Source organism: Phlebotomus papatasi, chromosome 1 (assembly GCF_024763615.1).
Source record: "Phlebotomus papatasi isolate M1 chromosome 1, Ppap_2.1, whole genome shotgun sequence".
In the NCBI taxonomy this organism is placed as follows: Eukaryota; Metazoa; Arthropoda; class Insecta; order Diptera; family Psychodidae; genus Phlebotomus; species Phlebotomus papatasi.
The window spans coordinates 99459071-99482201 of record NC_077222.1 but is presented as its reverse complement, the minus strand read 5'-3'; the positions used below and the strand labels follow the sequence as shown (position 1 = coordinate 99482201).

Here is a 23131-nt window from a genome sequence, read left to right as displayed (position 1 = left end):
AAATATTTTCTTTTCCTGAATATATAGTCTTGAGAAAATTAGCCAAGAATCTTACATCCTTCTATTATGATGTCGTGCACAAAACGGTAGATTTCAATTAATGTAGTCAAAAAAATTGTTTTTTCCCCGGGTCATATATGACCCTAATGACGCGAAAGAGCTAATCCTAAGCTACTCAGGCCTCTTTGAAAAAATTGGCGAATGGCGGCAGCAGAAGAGCGCCTATCATTCGGTATGCTATTGTAAGCAGTAATGCCCTTAACAAACAGAGTTCATTAATTCATTATAGATATATTAGTTTTTTTTTATTCAAGTATTCGATTGGCGAAATCTCGAAACTTCTGCTTGAGTCCTCCCATCAAAGTCTGTACAAGATCATCGCCGCAGTTCTTGGTTCTTTCATTCCATTTTTTTTCTTGAAGTCTTTGATGTTTTTCACGCGTTTAGCCTTCTTCTTCAGATCGTATTTGATAATAGCCCAATATGTTTCAACTGGACGAAGATTTGGAGTTTTTGGCGGATTCATCTGCTTGGGTACATAACGAACGTCGTTCTCCTTGTACCATTCTTTGGTTGCTTTTGAGTAATGGCACGACGCCAAATCCGGCCAGAACATCGGGAGTATGTCATGGCATCTGTACAGAGGCAACAGGCATTTTTAGAGGCACTCCGTGATGTAAATTGACGAGTTCATTTTGCCCTGAATGAGGAAAGCCTTGCTCTGACGTCCACATGAGCAGATCGCCATCCAAACCATGTATTTTTTGGAATTTTTTCATAATTTTTGTACCTGTACTTTTTCTTACATCCTGAGCGAGACTTTTCGGTGTAATATTGCTGTCCTGGTAATTGTTTGAAGTCTCCTTTTACGTATATGTTTCATCATCCATCAAGATGCACCCGCTAAAGCCAGACATCATCTTATCGTGCAGCCTTCCAGCTCGTGTTTTAGTTGACTGACTTTGTGCATCCGTGCGATGAGGGGCTGCTTGGCCCTTAAAAGTCTTCAGTCCATTCCTGTTTGATTTTGTGCACAAGACTGGGAGAACATTTAAGTTTTTTTAGCCATATCCCTCACAGATGTCGAAGGATTGTTCTTATAGGGCATGATCACCTTTTTCTCCAAATCTCGATCTGCAATACCCCGATTTTTCCACGTCGAGATTTCTGGGCAGTGGTTTTACTGTCGAAGAATCACCTTCCGGACGGTCTGGTGTGAGGTATTTGTGAATTTTCAAAGGTCCGCGTAATTGATTCCAGGATTTTTTTTTAGATACGTGTACACGATCAGTTCCCTTCTCTTTTCCATTATTATTTCGTATATTAGTGAAAAATGAACAGAATTTGATGAGAGTTTCACCAAAAGAAAGGTAAAAACCGTAAAAACTCGTGTTACATTGTTGATGTACAACGAAATTGCGGAGCTAGTGACATCTGTCATAAAAATATTAAATCATTTGGACAATTTTATCGTAGACACGCTTTAGTGAAAGAGACTTAAAACTATTCTAAATATTCTTAGAAATTAAGTTTTTGATTCTATTACATTGTACAGTAGACTCTCTCAAATTCGGGCATATGGGACCGAAATGTCAGCCGAATTAGACAGAAATTCTGGCGACATGTGCATATATAGATATTGAGTTTACACACTGATATTATATCGTAAATTGCATGAAAATCTCTCAATAATGCAAAATCACATCAAAACTAAGACAAACCATGCTTTGAGCATATTTGATTCATTTGATAATCACAATCAAACTTGAAAAATGACAACAAACTTTTTTCAAATGTAACCGCTGCTCGAATTAAAAGTAGCCCGATCTTAAAAGAGCCGAATTTGCGAGAGTCTACTGTATTACTCTTTCTAAATATGCTTGTAAAAAAATTTATTACTGATAGAATAAATCTTAAAAAAAATAATGCAATATTTCATCGATCAAAAGTTTGTTACGGTCTACAATTTTATTTAATACTTCCAACGTTTTTGTGGGATAATTCAGCAATTCGTTCAGGCACAGAAGGAAGAAGCTTTCTACACTTCGACGGTTCCATTCCATACTATTCTATCTCAGAATGACAACTTTTCAGGAGAGCCATTTGAAGTAAGCAATTTCCTATGCTGCCCGTGTAATTTTTTTTTTCGGTCGGATGACCACCAAATTTTCACAAGTTGTAGATCTCGATCTCAGGACCAATATATCTTTTGGACTTTGGAGTAATATAATTCTAAGTCGACTTAGAATAGTATAGAATGAAGCCGTCGACTTGTTTTATTTGAAAAGAGCTCAGTATAGGGAAATTCTATACAATATGACAATGTCATAACAAATTTTCGTGGTAAATTCGGAAGCTGGACAACATTAAAGCCCAGTGAGCATCGAATAGCCATTGCAAGAAGCTTTATGAAGCTTTTAGTAACTGATATGAATCTGTTTTTTTTTTATAAATTTTTACTGCTTGCCTTATAAAAAAATAAATTTGTCATATGACATTGTCATACTGGTACAGAATCTCCCTAAAAGTCTGAACTCAAGGATGTTACTTCCAAATCCTTCGATTTTCGATTTCGATGAGAGAAAGGTGTAAGCTTTGGGGTGGTCAGTTCATAACGTTAATGCCTTTATCCTAACTAAAGGTATTTTGTGATGATTTTTGCCTTATGAATTGGTGCGTTGTCCAATCAGTAAGATTTCCTTCTGGTATTATCATCTCTTGCATGAGTTTAAAATTCGTTGCAGCATTGTCAGTCACCATCCGCTTAAAAATGATTTGATTTCGTTACGTTTTAGCAAAGAATCGCAGACATTAAATCGATGCAAAATCCAGCGAGCACTAAATGCTAACCGATATCAATTTAGCTGAAAACATATGTATTTTCAGCTGCATTCTGCTAACCTTGAACTCACGAGGCAGTGCCATTTCCATATATTTGGTTAGCACTTTTTGTTCGAGAACTGCTAACCGGTCAGCATATTTTTGCTAACCGATTCAGCAAAAATATGCTGAAAACACTGTTTTTTTTTAGCTCACTGTGTTCGCTGAGAAAGTTCTTTTGCAACAATACGTTTGGAGATGATCAGTAATATTTCTTACCTGAATCTGCAGCTATGTTTCTTCTCACTGCCCGTAGACTTCCAGAAGAACATTACACTTAAGAATGGTCTTTTTTCCTTTCAAAATATTTTTATTACTTCTTATAATCGAAAAAAAGGAATTTAAAATGTATAATCAATACAAATTATTAAAAATTATCTCTTGCTAGATATTCCCAACGTTTCTACTTTCTGTTCAATCGAACAGAACAGTGCAATGATATCGATCTCCTTTTTTTTTATTTAATAAATTTGTCAACTGAGGCATTAAAGAAAACATCTTTTCTGTACAAAGTATTTCTGTTTACCATGTGAAATTCATCTCATTACATAAGAAAAAACGATTAGACTTTAAATTCATGTTATCATCTCTCTAAAGCAAATTTACAGTCAGCAATTACACATTTCTTTTTATCATCAAATTTAACTATTTATACTTTGCATGTCAATGGGAGATTTGTTTTATCTGGTGTCCGATAAATTTACAAAAGATCTTTCGCGAAAAAAAATTAACTGATAAATTTGCAAAGTGGAAAATCAAGAAGAAATCATAGTGAAAAAAATCTTGAAAAATTTTAATTTTTTCTACCTACAATTATTACGCCCAAAATCTTTTCATAAATCACTTTAGTCCAGTGTTCTTTTACCCTTTTTGATAATACCCCCCCACAGTTCTCTCCTTTAAATAAACCTTTGAGAATTAACTTTGAAAAGAAAATCCATTTTATCTGTGCTGCTTAAATGTAAAACATTTCGTTGTGGATCAACTGTCGGGTTTTATTTTATTTTTTTCTTAATTTTTCCTCTTCAAAAAATTGCTTTCGACATCAAATCACAAAAATTTGTGAATTGCTTCAATATTGATGGTTTCTTAATTTGTTTTTCATCTGTGGTTGGAAAATGCAGCAAATCCCTTCCCCTCCACAGCAATACAAAAAATATTTACTAAAAAAAAATATGGAAAACAATCAACTTTCCTTTTTTCCACCCACAATTGAGCCAATAGCAAGAAGATTTTCCTAAATAACGATCCTATGATCGCATTTAGAGAAAATTCCCCTGCAAAACCTCGATGAGACACGTCCAAAACCGGAAAAGGAAGCAGAATTTGTTTGATTTTCTTGTTCTCTTTTTTTTATCAAAAAGAAAGGAGTTTTTCAGCGTGCGTGTAAATTATCAGATAAATGTCTTATTTAATAATTAGTCAATATATTTTTTTAGTGATTATTATATATTACTTTAATGCAATTTTAAAGACATTTTTACATGGACATATTTCGTAATCATTCTACGCAAAAATGATTTTCTTTTTTTTATTTTCATTCATCTGTACTGGTATTCTTTTTCCTTTTTTGCTTGCTTGAAATTAAATATGGATCCTTTTCTTTTAATTATTATTCAATAATTAGACAATATTCCTCTGTATGTAGTTTTTTTTCTTCATTAAACTTATGCAAATAATTCTGAAATAGAAGAGAAAATAAACTTTTCTCAGTCAAATAAAAAAAATCTCTTGGGAGATTTTTGTTTATAACACAATATTTTGCAGGAATGTTGCAAAAACACTGTTTTTCTGCAATTTTGAAATGTAGATGGCGTTAGAAGAGACAGAAGAATCAAAAGAAGCACATAAATATTTAGGCCACGCCCCTCGTAACATTTTTCAACAACTTCACATTGATCAAAGTCCCTTAAAAATTGTACTGAAAAAGTTTTGTAAGGTTTCTCAGTCCGAAGAATAACAATAAAAATAATTTAAATCATTATCTTAATGTAAATAAATAATTTAGGCAAATTGTGTTCTCTGATTGGCTCAGAGTTCCAAGCCATTCAAAGCTTTAGCAGTTTAGCCAATCAGATAAAGCGATATGAATAGATATTAACCCTTTAAGGACGAGAGGGTCAAAAATTGAGGTTCAGAAAAAAATCACTTTTTCCGACTCCTTAAAGAAAAACATAACTTTTCAGGGCCGTAGGATTTTTTCTTGGGGAATAACAGTGTACTTATCGTCCTTAAAGGGTTAAGTTATTAATTATAAATATTTGAATAATACTTCAGATGTTATTTTAAGAAAAAAGATGTTATGATACAATTCCAATGAAAAATAGATGAGGGTAAATGTCCGAATTCAAAACCATTTTCAGACGCTTTAACTTTGACAGAAGATTCAACACATTAAGTTCATATTTTTTCTGAAGACAATTACATAAATTTGCTCCTTGACTCTTCTAGAATGTTACTGTTTAGTGAGAATTCTTTAGATATAATTTGAAAACTTCTTAAATACAAGAAAAACACGCGATCGTAAAATGCTTCTATTGGAAACATATTAATCCAAATGGAGACAAGGGAAAGTTTCTAAATGGAGACAAACAGTGTAAGTGAAACCGCGACGAAAGGCTTCCAAAACCTTGTTGAGTTGCTCTTGAGTGCAGGATTTGTTCTTATTCCTGGTCTTTTCTCCTTTCCCATCTAAAACAATAAAAAAATCTCTCCAAAAAAATCATATTTCCGGGGTTTCCTATTGAAGCATTTACAGACACTTTAGAAAAAAACCCTTTTTGTTCACGAAATAGGTAATTATTTCATTTGAAAACCTCACGAACCGTTAACAATAAAAATTAGCACTTAATTTAACTAAAATTAGCCAGAAATGTGACATAAATGTTAAACAAAACGAATAAACAACAGTCACCTCATTGTGTTTTTCATTGGAAAACATGGTCGATCGATGAAAAATTTGATGGTCAACAGGTACACTTTTAATTTTTCTGAGAAATTAACAAATTAAAATTTGTGAATATGAATGGATTTTCGTTTTATTTGGATCAAAATTAACTAAATAATAAAACTGTGGTATAGAAAATATATAAATATAATAATTTAGTACTGTATTTATCATGAAAACAATAACGTGTCCATTTAGAGTAGCGAAAAATTTCCATTTGAAACAGGTTTTGAATTAGCTTAATTTACCCTAAATCTGAAAAGGGGGAAATTATCTGTTCTCATGTGCTTCTATGTAATCGACTTTTCTATGTATTGGTTCCTGTCACGACTATTTAGTAGTTTTAGGGCACGGCAAGGACTGGGAAAACCAATCGAAACAGGAACCAACACAAAGCAAAGTCGATAATGCAGAAGCACTTGAGAACAGTAAAGTGCTAAAAAAAAATGTTCCGGAGAAATATTTCCCCTTATCATTATGCATTGAAATAATACAATTAGAGTAAAGGACTCTCCGTTCGAACGTTTATGCCTTCGAATAATGTGAATTTTCTTTTATTTTTCCTAAGAGTTACACATTTCTATTAAATATTAGTTAGCTTATCATCAATTATTGATAATTATGCATAACAATGGGTAAGTCTCTTAGGAAAAATAAAAGAAAATTCACATTATTCGAAAGCATGAACGTTCGAAAGGAGAGCACTTTCCCCTACTCATTATTCGCAAAAAAATTACACATCCAAAGACTTCAAAATTTAAATACTTTGAATATTAGAGTTTAAGATTAGATCAAAATTTATTGAGATTTATTGTTCAGCAAAAAAAAACTAAAATTAGTCAAGTGTGTTTACTGGAAATGCTAAGAAAGGAGAAAATTTCACGTTCATGTGTTTTTCTAATCAAAGTAGAATATTTTTTACGTCGTGATAAAAAAAATGTCAATAATTTTAAGTAGAAGGAAACTTTTAGAAAAAAGATTGCTCAAAAATATCTTACTCTTTACTGAAAGTACTGAAAGCGTTAATAGTGTCAACAAACCCATCAAACAAAATATAAATTCCTTTATTTATAGAAATCGCATTGTCACTAGTATCAGTAATTGTTCTTTACTGCACTAATGCGCAATGCAATATGCAATTATTCTAATTGACATCGTTTATGAACAGACATTATTTTCAATGGGTAGGGACAGGGAGGGAATACTTGTTGGCACTGTAGTCAAAATATTGAAATTCATTTAATGTATCCAGTAGAATTAAAATAATATGATGTTCTTTCTTTAATCTACTCTAAAAAACAAGTTTTGTTAAACGGACAAACGGATCTTGTTCAAATCTTGTCAAAATGAGGTTGTTTATCAATTTGACAAACTTTCACCAAAATACAATTGGCTGCCATTTTGACAAAATTTTTCCATATTTTGTTAGGAAGTACATTCTTTTGACAAACATTTCTTCTTAATTTGACAAGAAAAAACCTTTTATCAAATTAACAAGAAAAGTTTGTCAAAAGGATGTTCTTCCAAACAAAATATGGAAAAGTTTTGTCAAATCGGCGGCGAACCGGATATTGGTAAAAATTTGCCAAAAGTATGTTTTTCTACGTAATCTGCGAGAAAAAGGTTTGTAAAATGGGTAAACAACATCCTTTTGACAAAAATTGAACAAGATCCATTTGTCCGCTTAATAAAACTTTTTTTTTTCAGAGTACCCTTGCCTATAAAAAGTTATATCTCAAACGATTGAGAAAGAGTGTCAATATGTTTACTTTGGCTCTCTAATTGGCCTAAAACTAAATCATTAAGTTATTAGAAATTAAATTTATTTAAAAGAAAAAATAGGAAATTCAGAGAAAATAGGAAAAATAAAAAGGTCAATTCAATTATTGCCTAAAATTAAATATAGAAAGATACGAGACTAAATTAGAGTGCTAACTGTTTTTGTTGTGTGTAATTCACTTCTTTCAAGTCTAGGTTTTTATAGGGTAGTCGGATAATTTGGTACCATACCATTTTCAATTTGGACTTGAGAATTCTTCACTGTTTTAGATGTGCAAAAGCAAATAAATTCTTTGTCTCCTATTCCTCTTAGCCTATCTGGCTATGAACTAGCTTAGTCGTCTCTGGACTTTAGTCGTAAGTGTGTCTAGGGCAAAAGGCATTAGATGCAATGCCTCAAAAGTGTTCTTGCATCATTTACCGTTTACCAGTTCTTAACCTATTTGAATCGATTCATAAATCACTCGAAAGATCCCACAAAATAATTTTAAAAGTAATAAATAATTGATTTTCGGACTAAAATTACTTATCGGTTCATAACCGGTCCATTACCGGTTCAAAACTGGTTTGAACAGATTTAGAAATCACTCAAAACATTGCCCAAAGTACCTCAAGAGTAATATAATTAAATTTCGTATAAAAGTTAGTTATCGGTTATGAACCGGTTCAATACCGCTTTGAAATTGGCTCTAACTCTCAGGTAATCAAAACTCCTTTCAACGAGCCGAAACATGACCTCAATCGGAAGATAAAGGCGCTCTTTAGACACTCTAGAGACTTTTTAACCGTTGACCTTGAAAAATCGTTATTGGGAATGATTCAACGGAATTTTCGAATAAAGACGAAATGGTTATGATCGCAGGATCGACTTATGGAGAATCTTCTGAAGGTCCCAAGTCGCTTTCTCTAACCGTTTAGTCTCTAGAATTGCCGACTGCCGGACGGATCAGACGGGCAGACGGACAAACTACGTAATGACATTTCTCAGAAATCGTCGGAAAAGCAAAGATTTCTTGACAAGAGTGATCCCCGGGGAGTGGAAACTAGAAATCTTTTAGAGGCTAAAAAAAATCAAGGGATTATACTGCTCTCTCTGTGGAGTTCGAGCAGTAAAAGATAAAGAACTCGGGCAAGAGATAAATGATAAATTTTGCATTGACAAAAAATGCAATTTTGATTTATTTAGTATCAAGTAATATTAAAATATTGAAAATTTATTCATAAATCAACAAAAAAAATTAAATAAACTTTTGTATATTAATTGTGTGAAAGTATTAGAATTGTATTTGTAGAAAATTTATTTAAATTTTAAAAATTTATGTTATATTTTTTTAGGGGCGTGTCCTATTTTTTATATGAGCAAAATCATTATGGAATAGTCTGTTTTTTATTTTTTATGCTTTATTTTACCTTCTTGCATTCTAATTTTACCCAATTTTAAGAAATGTCAATTATTTTATAAGCTTTATTATTTTAATGTGTACAGGGGGCGTGGCTAATTATTCTTTTTGGGTGGGGCTTGATAAAATTCGCAAATGCAACCTTCCTGCAAAATGTATGATTAAAATAATTTATTTTTAAAGCGTACCTGAACTAAGAAAAATGATTGAAGCGCTCATTCCATCACTACTATTAGGCGGTCACTGGCAGCATTGCTTGCGCACAGAATCAGCAGAGACAGTGGGTTTAACATCTATAGACTCCACATTTGTTGGTCGAATAACATCCCCTTCGGGTGGATCTCTTATTTGCTTTTGAGACACAATCCGATAGATCTCTGCAAAACACAGAATCAAAGCCAACGGTGTTACTCTCAAAGCTCTGCAAAGCCACAAAATGCTCAAAAAAAATAATCAAAGATGTAAAAACCTGTGAGTATATTCTGGAATGCTGTTTCTACATTTGTTGAGTCCAACGCTGACGTCTCAATGAAGCTCAATCCATGGCGTTCTGCAAATGTTTTCGCTTCGTCCGTTGGAACAGCCCGCAAGTGTCTCAAGTCACTCTTATTCCCCACCAGCATTATAACTATATTTTGATCAGCATGATCACGCAATTCCCGGAGCCATCTCTCAACATTCTCATACGTCAAATGCTTGGCGATGTCATACACCAAAAGAGCCCCAACAGCACCACGATAGTAAGCCGATGTTATAGCTCTGTATCTCTCCTGACCGGCCGTATCCCAAATTTGAGCTTTTATTGTTTTCCCATCGACCTGCAACCAAAACAACCCCAACCACCATCAGCCACTGATACACTCTCCTTTCTTACTTTTAAACTTGACATAGAAGAGCTCTTGGCTTGCCAACTAGGGCAATAGGTTAACTGCGCCCTTCCCCTCTCTCTCTCTCAATGTTCTCTGGCAAGGAATCCCCTTTTCCGCCAAGGCACGCAATTACATTACTTAATGTTTTATGCAGTCGGGGTCATTTAGAGACATTTTATATTTCTTCCCAACTCATTTTTCATTCTTCTCACGGATAGTTTTTTTTTAATAGTTAACATGGATCAATATTGAAGTTCAAATTCAATTCAACATCTTTCTTTCCCTCTATCAATTTTAATCAGGTGACCCAGGTGACCCTTGCCCTGCCTTCAGAGATTTATCGAAAAGCGATAACATCCAAAGAAATTATCATTTATTCCTCAGTTATTCAAATTAATCACTCCCAAATCCACCTTTTATGTAACATTTTAATCCGCTAGTGGTCTTGAAAAAAAAATAACAACAACAAAACTGAATAGAGTGATAAGGATTGCATTGAAGGCGTTCAAGTACCATGATAAAGCATTGTGTTAAATGTTCACAAAGAACTTGTTCATATTGTATTCAGTGCTGATTCTCACTTATAATTTTAATGACTATTTATTTTGCTGCTTAGAAAGGCAAAAGTTTTCCCTTGATGAAAGTTTTATTAGGCCTCTTGCTTTTTTGGGCAAAAATTCCCAAAGTACCTAAGCAGCTAAAAGGAATTATAAAAGAGCCTTGGGCAAGGTATAAACTTTGAAATTAGATTTAATCAAACATAATGCCTTCTATGTGAAATTGTTCTGCTGCGGAAATCAAGCAAAACGTTGTCAACTTTAAATTATATTATGGTACAGCACATTTGCAATAGAACTCAAATTTTCTGCAATAGAACTGAAATTTAATAAAACAAAGTTTCCATCCCGTTCCCTCCCAAAAGTATTGTATCTACTTTAACACATTCAAATCTAAATTGAATCTATTTTGACACATAAAAGGAAAAGAAGAGTGTGGAAGAGTGGGAAAACAATACACAATACGTCAAAACAAAACAGAGAAGCGAAATTTGGATTTCATGAAATTTTCTTTATACTCCTTTTTGATATTTTTTTAGATCAGGAAAATGTCATAAAGTCAAAATTCACATCTCTTTCTTTCTTAAAAGCTCTGCATATGCCTATCCCACTCTTTCACAGTCTTTTTCTTCTTTTTTTAAACATCACGACTATCACAAAAATTTAATTTAATTTGCATTTAAGTGCTAAAGGGCTGGATAGATATTGTTCAAAACGTTTGAGGAAGCAAGGGATACGAATTTTGATTGTACAGTAGAGTCTCGCTATAGTCCATATTTAGTTCCAGATTTGACACTTGGGTCGCACTATAGTCTATATCATTTTTTAAAATTATCAACGACTTTTAATATTGAAATTGTTTGACGACTTCCACTTTCTTTGCGATTGTGCTACTTGTCTTCACTCTCTTCATTATGGATCACAATTATCACAACTACTCAATTAAGTTTGCTAAAAAATATTAAAATAATTATGACAAAATTTCATGTCGCGTACTAAAAAACATAACCTAACTTAAAATCAGTGTTTTGAAATCAATGGTCGATAAATTGTGGACTGTAGAGCGATGGCCTATAGCGGGACTCTATTGTATGTAAAAGGTGTGACAAATGCATAAAGGGTGTTGAATACATTAAAAACGAGTCGTGATCGGTTACTTTAACCGTGGTGTCACACATAAAATTAATACTAAAAGAGTAAGAAAAGACGGAAAGAGAATTGTATAGTATGCAAAATTTTAAATGGAAAAATACGTGTGTTAGAAAGAGTACACTCTAGTAGAGTAATAAGACGAGTAAAATATTTCTGTTCGTATTAATTATTTTCTGAATCGTATTAACAGATCATTCGAGCAATTTTCCATGTGTGACAACTGTGATTCGGTCAGTTTTCGAGCGATTGTATTGCTGCCAATTTTTTGTACCCAGAGGGGAAATGCGAGAGAGAGAGGTAAAACAATTGCTATCTTTTTTTGCCATTCTCGTAGTTCACAAAGTATTACAGTAGAACCCCGCTATAGGCCATCTCTCTATAGTCCACAATTTATCGACCGTTGATTTCAAAACACTGATTTTAAGTTAGGTTATGTTTTTTAGTACACGACATGCAATGTTGTCATAATTTTTTTAATATTTTTGGGAAACTTTATTGAGTAGTTGTGATAATTGTGATCCATAATGAAGAGAGGGAAGACAAGTACCACATTAGCAAAGAAAGTGGAAACCGTCGAGCAATTTCAATAATAAAAGTCGTTGATAATTTTAAAAAATGAGATGGACTATAGTGCGACCCAAGTGTCAAATCTGGAACCAAATATGGACTATAGCGAGGCTCTACTGTAATCTTAATATTAATCTTACATGTAACATGGTTTAAGTTTCACTATCAATTTTATATTTCTTGATTATATAATTCTTTTTTATTAGTCAAATTTTGATGTCCAAATTTAATTTTCCATTAACAAAAAATACGCAATTAATCAATAATAATAGACTAGATTACTGCAATCTTCGCAGCCGCAGGAGACATCTTGGAAGTTTCCAGTTGATTTATTACATGAAAATTTTAATTTGACTTTTTCCAGTCATTTATAAGAAACTCTGAATCTTATTTAACAGAAATCTGTACTATTGTTAAAGGAAATTCGGAGAAAATGTTTCAATAATTTTTTCAATTATGACTCAATTGATATTTTTAGGCACTTTATATTTGGAGAAAAATTATGATTCCCATTAATTTTTGGGTAATTTGTAATATTTACAGAGCATTTTAATAATAGCAATCGTTAATGATGAATATCATTTTTTATTTCTTGTATTTTTTCTGTTCTAAAATCATCCTGGTTAAACCATTTAGCATAAGAGCTAGAACTGAAATACAGTAGACTCTCGCTCAATCGACCCTTTTTCAATTGGGCGAAAAATTTTGTTGGCAATTTTCACGTTTAATTATGAAGCAAATTTGCTCAAATTCGCTGCAGTTCCTCTTCTTATTTTATCATGATTCTTTAAAATTGAGCGCTTTTTGCGGAATTTACAATGACTTTGACGTCCAAATCTATCGATAATTTGGATGACATTTTGCCCCATATGCCCGATTGAGAGAGAGTCTACTGTATTAACAATTCTACAATTTCAATAAAAACGAGCTTTGAAGAAATACTACGGAAGGGGCAAGTAGAGCATTTCTCAATCAACATCATAAACTTGATTTCAGATTTGTTCTAAACTCAATTTAAAAGTGTAAAGAAAATGTTTTTAGCAGTGTTTTAGGCCAGGAAGAATTTTTTGAACAAAAACTTGCGTGGATAGGGTTCTATGATAAGGCGTTGTACTAGTGAATTCAAAAATGTTTTTATATCATAAGTAAAAAGCGCAAATCTAGAACATCCTACTATTTATTTATTTATTTATAAGTTCATGTCCCTGTACAAATTTTAAGTACTAAATGGGGCTGTACTACTGTGTCTACTACGATGGGGCTGTACTACTGTGTACCTTTTAAATTTCTAAACTTTTAACAAGATTTGAAAATTTTAATTCTGTTTATCTTTGAAAAAATAAAGTGGAGTTCGAAATTCGAAGACAAAAAAAGACATTGTTACATCTTAATAATTTCGCATGGTGGCTGAAGAACTTCCTGTTAGAAATTTGAAGTTCTTAAGTGTCACAATGTGTCGGTTTTCACTTTGTTGGCTAAATAAAAACAAAGCAACTACGCTTAGGGTGGTGTCATTACTTGTGGCCTATCTTTACTTATGGCCTCATCTCAATTTTTTTCAGAAAATGATTCAGAAAATCAATAAAAGTGATATGTTATCTTAAGACATCAAATAATTTTAATTTTGAGGTTTTTTGAAATAATTTTTGTGACATTGTAGTGTTTTTTGAGAGGAGGCCATAAGTCAAGACAAAGTCCATAGGTAATGCCGCCACCCTATATTCCTATCCCATTTTATTAAATCCTTTCATGATCACTGAGTGTGTAACCCTTTCACAAACTTTTTGGTAATTCATGATTTTTGTGAAAATTTAGTGTGCAACTTCGAAAATTTCTTCGAACATCAATGACTTTTTGTGCGAATAGAGTTTCATTTACTTTTTAATGGGAGAACGAAACTCCACTTATGTATGGACCCATTTTTCTCATTCAGTAATAACCTTTAGGATTTGACGATTTTCTGTACGGATTCGAAGGTATATCAGAGAGAACTAACCTAAAAACCCGTTGTAAGTTCGAAAGTTTAAACCGGCGAGTTACACAAAAGTGAGTAAGTTCATGAAAAGGACATTTATTTTAATGAAAGTGCAATTCATACGTTTTGTCATCCTAAAATTTCACAAAACTATACATAAAAATTCACTTTCTGCAGCAAATTTTTACACGGTTTTATTGAAATTTTTGACGATTCAAGTGTGAAGAACACCGAAATTCGAAATAGCAGAACAATCAGTGCTAAAGCGACGAGTAAGTGAACTTCCACTTTAGGATTCCGGTAGATTTTCGAAGAGAGGTTACTAAACGGATCCATTGCGTATAGAATTAGAGTTGCCTTAGTACAGCATTAATGTTATAAAACGTGGGAAATTAAGCTGTACAATTTCAAACTAAATTTTTGCTCAAGATGGAGAAAATTCATGAATCATATTAAAAAGCTGTTGAAAGTATTACGGCGTTATCACACTTGCACATTAAAATTTTAATGTGATTCACATTAATTGTCGCTCGTGAGCGTCCAAATATGTTATTTGTGTCTTTGAGTCACTTAATATTTGGGGTTTTTCTATTTATTGATAACGAAGTGGACTTGGCCTGCAAAAATAAGTTTAAATTTACCTAAAGCATAAATATTTTCCACATTAAAAAATTAAAGAGAAAATCGCATTAATTTTCCGCATTAATGCTATAAATCAATTTATATCAAATTTTGCGGGCCAAGTCTACCTTTTTATCAACAAATAGATCAAATTTTGAATATAAAATGATTCAAATACACAAATTACACATTTGGACTCTCACCAGCGACAATTAATGTGAATCATATTAAAATTTTAATGTGCAAGTGTGATAACACAGTTACACAGTGATTAGTAGGAGAACTGTAATGAAATGAGCCTAGTTGCTTTGATTTTTCCTGCTTCAAAATAAAAACAAGCACTTTTTAACATTCCAAAGATTTCGAAATTAGAATAGAAAGTACTTATGCCACCCTGCGGACAATACGAGAAGTAAGAATTTATTTTTCTTTGCCTTTTAAAACCGATCTTTGATTTTTTAAGCTCCAACTGGAATTAAGTAAACATCTCGAAAACTACGATGGTAGATGAATCAAGCTAATTGGTAAACTACTAAATTTTAACTTGACTTTTACTTCCTATTTGTAATTATTATAAATTAATCATAAAATTATATTGTAGGCCTTAAATACAGAAGTTTTTTGGCTAATAAGCTGTGAAATGAGTTACTTCAAAATTGGAACATGAAACTACATGGTTTCTTGTAGAATAATAGCGGGACTAGCGGTGTCAAATTCTCTTCATTGGCTGTCAAAACCGATCTTCGAATTTTTCAAAATTCGTCTGTGAACACACAGTGAGCCAGGTAGGATAATTTTCATTCTTATACGAAAATAATTTGATATGAAAATTATACATTCAAAAATTTTATTTGAGTGCCAATTCCGTAGTATTCTTCTAAGATTGTAATGTAAACCAAAAACAACGTGTGTGATTTTTGTGTAATGTGCAGCAATACAAGGTTAGTTTACTATTTTGAAGTAATAAGGACGTTTATAGAGTTTACGCTGCAAATGTCTGATGTATGCAAAGTAAGCTCTCTCCAAGGAGATTGAAATCCCAGATTCAGTTCGCGAAGAATTGCAGATTTAATCAACGTGATATTGATTATCTGTCGTGAGATATTCCTCAAAGTAACATTTCATGCACTATCAGTAATTCAAGGTTGAGCATGAATCACGAATTTCGTTCAAAATCACCAAAATGTGAATTATTTTTTTTTCTTGTTACTTTTTTTCTTTTGCTTTTAGCTGCATATCAAACTTCTTAATCATTCCAGTAGTAAGAGAGAGAAACTGATTGACTCTGACTGAGTTGCTGTAGCAATGTCTCTGAGTCACATAACGCATAACTACTTCATCAATTTAATTTACAAGTGATCTAATCAATCTCAAGATTTCTCCGAAGCTCAATTTCAATCAATCTGACCCGTTTTTTTTTTTTGAAGCAATATTATTGATTTGTGGAAATCTCCATTCATCTTTACGCACAAATAGCAATATATAACTCACCTCTATACTCCTTGTAGCAAATTCTACACCTATTGTTGATTTCGATTCCAAATTGAATTCATTTCTAGTGAATCGCGATAATAGATTACTCTTTCCAACTCCAGAGTCTCCAATGAGAACAACTGCAAAGAAAAAGGGAAAATTTTTGTCAATTATAACCATCTAGCATTTAATTATGAACATTTGGCACTGTTCTTTTTTTTAAGGTTAATTTTTGTCAATTCATCATCATAATTCTCAAGTCAAATTCGTGAATTTAGTCACAAGAACGCTGTATATCGATTTTTTTTGGTGTGACTCCATTGAAAATTCGTGGTGCCATGTATTAAAGTTTTAACATCGCATTATCTCCCAGAGCATTCTATTGCTTCTGATTAGATAGTTGCATGCTTTTCATACGCCTCGTGCCGTAGTAAAAAAAGAGATAATCATTTTATTTTAGGGGAGAACTCGAGACTCATCTCAAGGGTTTTTCACAGATAATTTTCCTCCGGCATCTGGCCACATAATTGTGGAAACAAATCAAAAACTTCCAAGAGGCGTTTTCATCTTCACACAGCACTAAAATGCTCTCATTGATCGAATTTACTAGCTAATTGAATGTTGTAGTGGCAATCAATGGGGTCGTTTCATAAATATTTCACTGTAGTTGAAGACTTTCTGGAATGTACTTCCCCCCCCTCCCTCCTCCTCTTCCGTTCTCTGAATTTTCAGTTTTCTTTCCGAGGTGTGTCTTCCTTTCGACACAATCAACCTGTGTGATCAATGATGACAAATTTCCGAACACCTTCCTTCCCAAGAACTATGTTAAGGGGTCATCACTTCACCGGTCAGATTAGATTATGTGACCAATGATGACAATCAAGAGATATTTGCAGTTGCTTCGCACGCACAAAAACTCTCTACTTATGTGGCATTTTATTCGACCAATTCCGACAGAAGCATAAATTTCAGTGGGGCGTATAAATCGCAAAATAAATGTTTTTTTTTTCTTCTTTAAAATTTATAAAATTGCAATCGTTAAATTTGACAAATAAAATTTCCCAAAGTAAGATTGGACATTATTATTTCACTGGAGGCAAATTTAAAATAAAATTAAGAATATTTTATATAACAATACAGTAATATGTCCCACGAAGAAATTACGGGAGACCAGGGATGTTTACGAGACTTTTGGATGTTTTGAGTTTGAGACATAGTATACCTACAGAGGATGCTCTGTAATCAGAAAATAAACAGAGATGATATTGATAATTTCTTTTCGATATAGGGGAGACCGGGGTACTTTTAGCCAGCAAATGAGGCTTGTTTCTTCACGTATGATTTGTGAAAAAATGATAAGGTTTGTCTAATATTTTTATGTTTCATAAGTAGCATTAGGATATTGCCTGTATAAAACCGTGTAGTTCAAAGCTCTAAAATCCTTGACTTTTTCTAGAGAGGGTAATGAAAAAAGTATGACACATTGGCTAAAAGGACATTGGATGTTTATAGTTTTTGAAGGATTTTCAATATAGAACACTGGTCAAAATATGCCTTTAGGTCTAAGATTTTGGTAAGGGGGGAAACAAAAAAGAAACATGAAAACAGTTTTTTTTTTTGTTTTGCCCAGAACTTTCGATCCTGATGGGGATCTTCCCTGAGATTTCCTTTTCGATAGTAACGACTGTCTATTCTGAAGAAATGAAGATAGCTGCACTTTTTCTAGCGCATATTAAATACTTATCAATAGTCACATTATTTTAAGAATGGTACCATAAACGGTCCAATAATGATTAAAAAATGCGTCATTCACTAAATCTAACAGATACAGCATTATCGATTTGATAGTATCGAAAAGTTATTATTCCATTCCAGGTTTTCTTTTAAAAGGAAAATTGTTTTCTCGTTTTGGTTGTTCACATTAATTTATGAAAATCTTTTCCCAAAATACTCCTTAAGTTGATTATAAAGATATATATTTATTCTTTATAGTTACTACTGAATATAAAGAGAAACACTGAATCATCAACAATATTCTATTTTGATCAATTTTAAAGGAATTGTTTATAGAATCTCAACAATAACACTAAGAATATTGATTTTTATAGATTTAAGATATATCTTAATACCGCTTACTGCTTTCCAGTGGTTTAATCCCATTTAATTTGATAAGCAATGAAAATATCGCCTTGTTTTAAATGACCGCTGTCCTATCCCAACATACCCGGTTTCCCCTACGTATTTTTCCAAGACGATTATAATGAATGTAAAATATGATAGGAGCTAAAATATTCACGGACCGTATAACAAACAGATCACAGGAAGAATTAGGTAGGGAAGATTAGTCAACAAATGAAATTTTACATTTCGTATAATTTGTAAGAAAATATTTGTACCAGGCTGATAAGTATTTCAAAAAATGTGAAAATTGTCTAAATCAGATATTCAGATCGTTGCACCGGGCGGGATTTGAACTCACAACTGTGTTGCCTATTGCAACACTGAGATCCCCAATATTCCTGCAAAGAAAACTGTGACATCCCACTACCTGTGACTAATTGTGCCCCGGTCTCTCCTAGTCGTCAGTCTGATAAGAGCTTTGCCGGAAAAAAACTTCTCAGAACTTTTGGTGTTGTGGATAGAAAAGGTAAAACGCGGTAGAGCACAGAAAAAAAAATTAAGAAAAGAATTGAACTCTATGCCGATTTCCTTATTTTATAATTCTTATAATTCTTTTAGTGTAAAACTAAGTATTTTATACCCTTCAGCCTAGGTCCGTTGAATGTAAATATTAAAATTTAGGAGAAATGAGCTACTAGGGTGGGGTAATTTGGAATCATGTCTAATTTGGACCTTTAAAATTTAAATTTTACTGCTCTTAATATTTATTTAACAACTTTATTTTTTGATCTACTAGAAGAAATTAGTTTAATAAATTTTCTGGCTTCTCGCGAAAATATATTTTGGTCGCAAATTTAGGTTTAGGCAGTGACGTTTTTTCATGGCTAATTTTATACTCTCAGGACAAAAGGGACCTATCCTGTGTGCGTTTCTCAAACAGGCTCTGAGCTGAGCAACTTGTTTACCAAAAGTTTATTGACTGGGGTGAAGTCATTTGGCAGAAACCTACATTTATTTCCTAAAACGGATTTCGAAAAATAAAAAAAATGTCACATCATAAACTACTAATTTTAATATATTTTTTTTAAATCTGTTCTAGGTCAATATAGAAGATTACTGATATCTTTATATAAGTTTACACTCAGCTTTTCGTTATCCGGCACTTCGTTATCCGGGTGACAGCTGCCAAACACTGGCGGTTGATGTATTCAAAAATATTTTTACTAAACATGAAGTTTCTGCAGTGTGAATTAAAGTATTATTATCATCGTAACGAAGTTTTTAATACATAATTGTGATAAAAAATGAAACATAAGCATACCATGAAGAAAATTCTCTTGTTTTTTGTCTGACAGAAAATAAATTCACACAGCACAAAATATAAAAACTGTTAATCATTCAAAAAACTTAAATGTCATTTTGTCCCGCAGTCAGCCGGATAACGAAGACCCGTGTGTACTAAGCATGCAGTTTCTCCAGTCTGACTTAAAATTAAAGTATTATTTTTTATTTTTAAATAAAATTGATACGTCATTGTGATATAAAATGAAACAGAAATCCACCACTGTAAGAAAAGTCGCTTCCGCGGCTATTATTTGGATTCCCTTTATTATTATGGTGAGATTTTCTCACTGTTCCAGATGATCAAAAATAGAAAAGGAAAACCACGAAGAACTGTAAGGCCGGCTTCAGACTGGAGGTTTAGCCCAGTTCCCGAAGGTCTCAAAAATCTAAATAATAAGCAATTTTAATGGTTTTTCGAAATCTAATGGATAATTTACCCTTAATATCCAATTCTAAACAACAATTTCTTAAAAAATCGTGTTTGATAAGGAATTAGAGGAGTTAAGCCAGATGGCTAAGCCTTAGGTCTGAAGAGAGTACTTTGAGAGTACTTCGTTATTTTTTCCTTTTGTTATCTAAAATTGTTAGGAAATCTCAAAATTCCGAATTAAAAATCTCACCCTAAATGTCATTTTGTTTCCCAATCTTCCGAATAACAAAGAGCTAAGTGTATAATATAATGTCTATAAGAGATGACTCCACCCTAGGCAAACTAACTAAGTCCAGCTAGTTTTCCTTGGGCAATCGCTATTTCAAAATTTCACATTCCCTCCAAAAATTTTATATTTTCAAAAATCATGGACAACTGAAACTGCCCTACTTTCCCTTACGCATTAAATTTATTAAAAATACAAAATCAATGCAAATGGTTAAAAAAAATATCAAAATTTAAGAAAATAATAAATATTATCAAACATAAATCGACATGACTTCATTTCTTTGTAGACAGTGGCAAAAATATAATTTGTAAAAATGTAGGGGGGAGTAGGGGGAAGTGGGGCTACTTTGAGCTGTGGGGCTAGATTGTTATACGACTTTTTCGCCTATTTCTAAATGAAGCTGGTTCTTACAATTATTTTATTTAGATCCACAATTATTTTGTCTGTTCAAATCGCATAAGGTTTAAGTCCAGTTTCCATTAGAAATATGCGAAAAAATCGTATAACAATGTAGCCCCACAGCTCAAAGTAGCCCCACCTCCCCCTATGGCTAATTTGAATTGGGGCAGCTTGCTTTCTAACCTCAATTAATAATTTTTGAAGCGAAAATACATCTTGATAGGGCTCACTTCCGTTTAAAAATAGGATAAAAGAGCCTATTTTCAGAGCTGCCCCACTTCCCCTATTTTTCAATATTGTTTTCTTTTCAAAACAAATCAAATTAACTCAAAATAAACAAAAACAATTCGAAACAAACAATATTATCGCGAAAAATAAACATTTTTTTCGAAAGCAAATAAAGTGTTTGAAAACAAAGGAACGGGGGTGACTTTAGGGAAGATTTGGGATACTTGAGTTGGGTAGACCTTGAAATTGGGCATGTTCCCTGGTCAGACAAATTGCCCTTTGTGGATGATGAGAAGGAGGATTGGAAGTGTTTGATCAATTTGTTGGAGAAATGGGGGCATCTCAGTGGGAGATAAAAAGCAGCATAATCAAGGGCGACCACGAATTTGTTTTATGTGCTCTGCTGGCGACTGATAAGACGGCAAGTTGGGTGAGTCATCCGACGAGATGGAAGAGAAAACAGCTGATTAATTTTTGCGAGGATGAACCGAGGAAAGTGCGGATCGATTGGGTGAAATGGCAAGAAGACAAGAGCCAGCAATTGTATTCAATGGGAATGCTGATGAGGCACATGATCCACTTCTTTGTGTGGCAAGCGTTTGGCCTGGGAATGTGTGGATGTGATGGGAGGGAACTCGAGTGGTTCCCGTGAAGAAATTTTGTCAGTTTTCGGCTTGAAATCACTGCTGCGGGCTTTTTTTTTGGGAGTGTGTTGCGCAAAAGTAACAGCTAAATGACGTGGAATTCGGGGAAGGTGATTCCCGTAAATTGGGGTGAACAAGAGTGACTTCTGGTGGCAGGAGAAAGGTCACGGACTTTGCCATTTTCTCTCGGACTTGCCACACACAGAGAGAGGCATTTTTGACAAGCCAGCAAGAACACCAAGAAATTAGTCATCGAAAAAAAGGGTGTACATTCCCAATCAATTTTCCAGGGTATTTACCTTTGAACAAATAGTCGTACTCGTCATCGCGAGTTCCCATGTTGTTGACAGAGGTGATTCTTGCAAATTAAGCGGAGAAAATTGTCGCACAAAGGCTGTATTTCCGTGTGAAACTTTTTTTTCTGTGCAACAAAACGCAGAATCAATCTTTTGCCCAAGATCACTTTTGCAGGATATCTAACACTCTAGCACACAATATTATCACCAAAAACTCTTACACACAGCTTCCTGCACACATTACCACCACGTCTATTTCATTTAATTCACCGATGATGCAAAATCTCACAGATTTTTCAATTGTCTCGGAAATTCTCCAACTTTTTCCCAAATAAATATGGCGATACAGAAAAACATCAGCTGTCTCACTCGCACAACTTCACTTTGTCTCTGACTTTTTTGGGTGGAATTGGCGATTCGGAAGCTTTTTCGACCAATTCGAGTTGGCAGTCTTCGAAAAAGCTTTTCCTTATTGGAAATTTTGAATTCAAATTTAAAACCGTTTCCCTCCAATTTGCCAATTATCACAAACACAGTCAAAACACCTGAGAACATCCCTCACACACGATCTTTTGTTGTGAAAACCACAAATTGTCCTCTAACATTGGACAAAAGAATATCTTTTCATTTTTCTCAAAAAAAGACAGGAAGGACTTGAGTAGGACAGTAATAATTTGGGTTATTTTCCAACCTTTCTCTCTACCATCGGACAAGACAATTTCGTCAAAAACTTGAGATTCCAATCTAATAAAAATTATATTGACTGCATAGAAAAGGACACACAATAGAATTATTATAGTGAAAAGAAAAATTCTCAAAATATTTTTGCCATCTTTATGATGATGAATGGCGCATCCCGTGCATCCCATGCATCCAAAGATAGTCATAAGAACGTATCAATTATTTTGTAATAAAAGACACACAAAACAAATCATAGAAAAATAAAAAGATGTAAATTTAGCTAATCGTCGACACACCTCCAATAAATACACACACAGGATGGTTAAAAAGAGAAATAAATTATTAATAAAAATTCATATGGAGAACTCTTTCGGCGAAGGGATCTTCTTTGACCGTAATTTATGGATCGGCTAATTAGAAAGGGGTCGATTTCCAAGAGACTCAACATTTATAAAAATCAACATCTTTATTATTAAATTCCGTGTGCATGAACTCTGCTGACTTGATGATGTCAAATTTGGAGAGATATGCCTTGGTTG

General features: G+C 33.2%; 1 protein-coding gene across 2 annotated transcripts; it reads right to left on the bottom strand.

Moving 5' to 3' along the window:
- Positions 1 to 3169: 3169 nt before the first annotated feature.
- On the bottom strand, positions 3170 to 22303 carry LOC129810032 (ras-related protein Rab-11A). Of its 2 annotated transcripts, XR_008752697.1 has the most exons (5): positions 21915 to 22303; positions 16239 to 16360; positions 9476 to 9824; positions 9195 to 9383; positions 3170 to 4561 (listed from the first exon to the last, which is right to left on the bottom strand). XR_008752697.1 is itself a non-coding variant. In XM_055860260.1 (4 exons), the coding sequence occupies exons 1-4, from the start codon at positions 21952 to 21954 to the stop codon at positions 9247 to 9249; spliced, it is 648 nt and encodes a 215-aa protein (XP_055716235.1). In that variant the 5' UTR covers positions 21955 to 22281; the 3' UTR covers positions 8990 to 9246. The 2 variants fall into 2 exon arrangements, 1 of the variants encoding a protein (XP_055716235.1); XM_055860260.1 differs by lacking the exon at positions 3170 to 4561 and having other exon boundaries at positions 8990 to 9383; positions 21915 to 22281.
- Positions 22304 to 23131: the final 828 nt, after the last annotated feature.

Bases quoted from the DNA above. Each gene is read 5' to 3' on its own strand.
- LOC129810032 (XM_055860260.1), bottom strand. From the start codon at position 21,954: ATGGGAACTCGCGATGACGAGTACGACTATTTGTTCAAAG. The intron at 9,825-16,238 runs GTGAGTTATATA...TTTTGGTTGCAG, and splicing joins TTGCTACAAGGAGTATAGAG to GTCGATGGGAAAACAATAAA. The intron at 9,384-9,475 runs GTTTTTACATCT...TGTGTTTTGCAG, and splicing joins ATTCCAGAATATACTCACAG to AGATCTATCGGATTGTGTCT.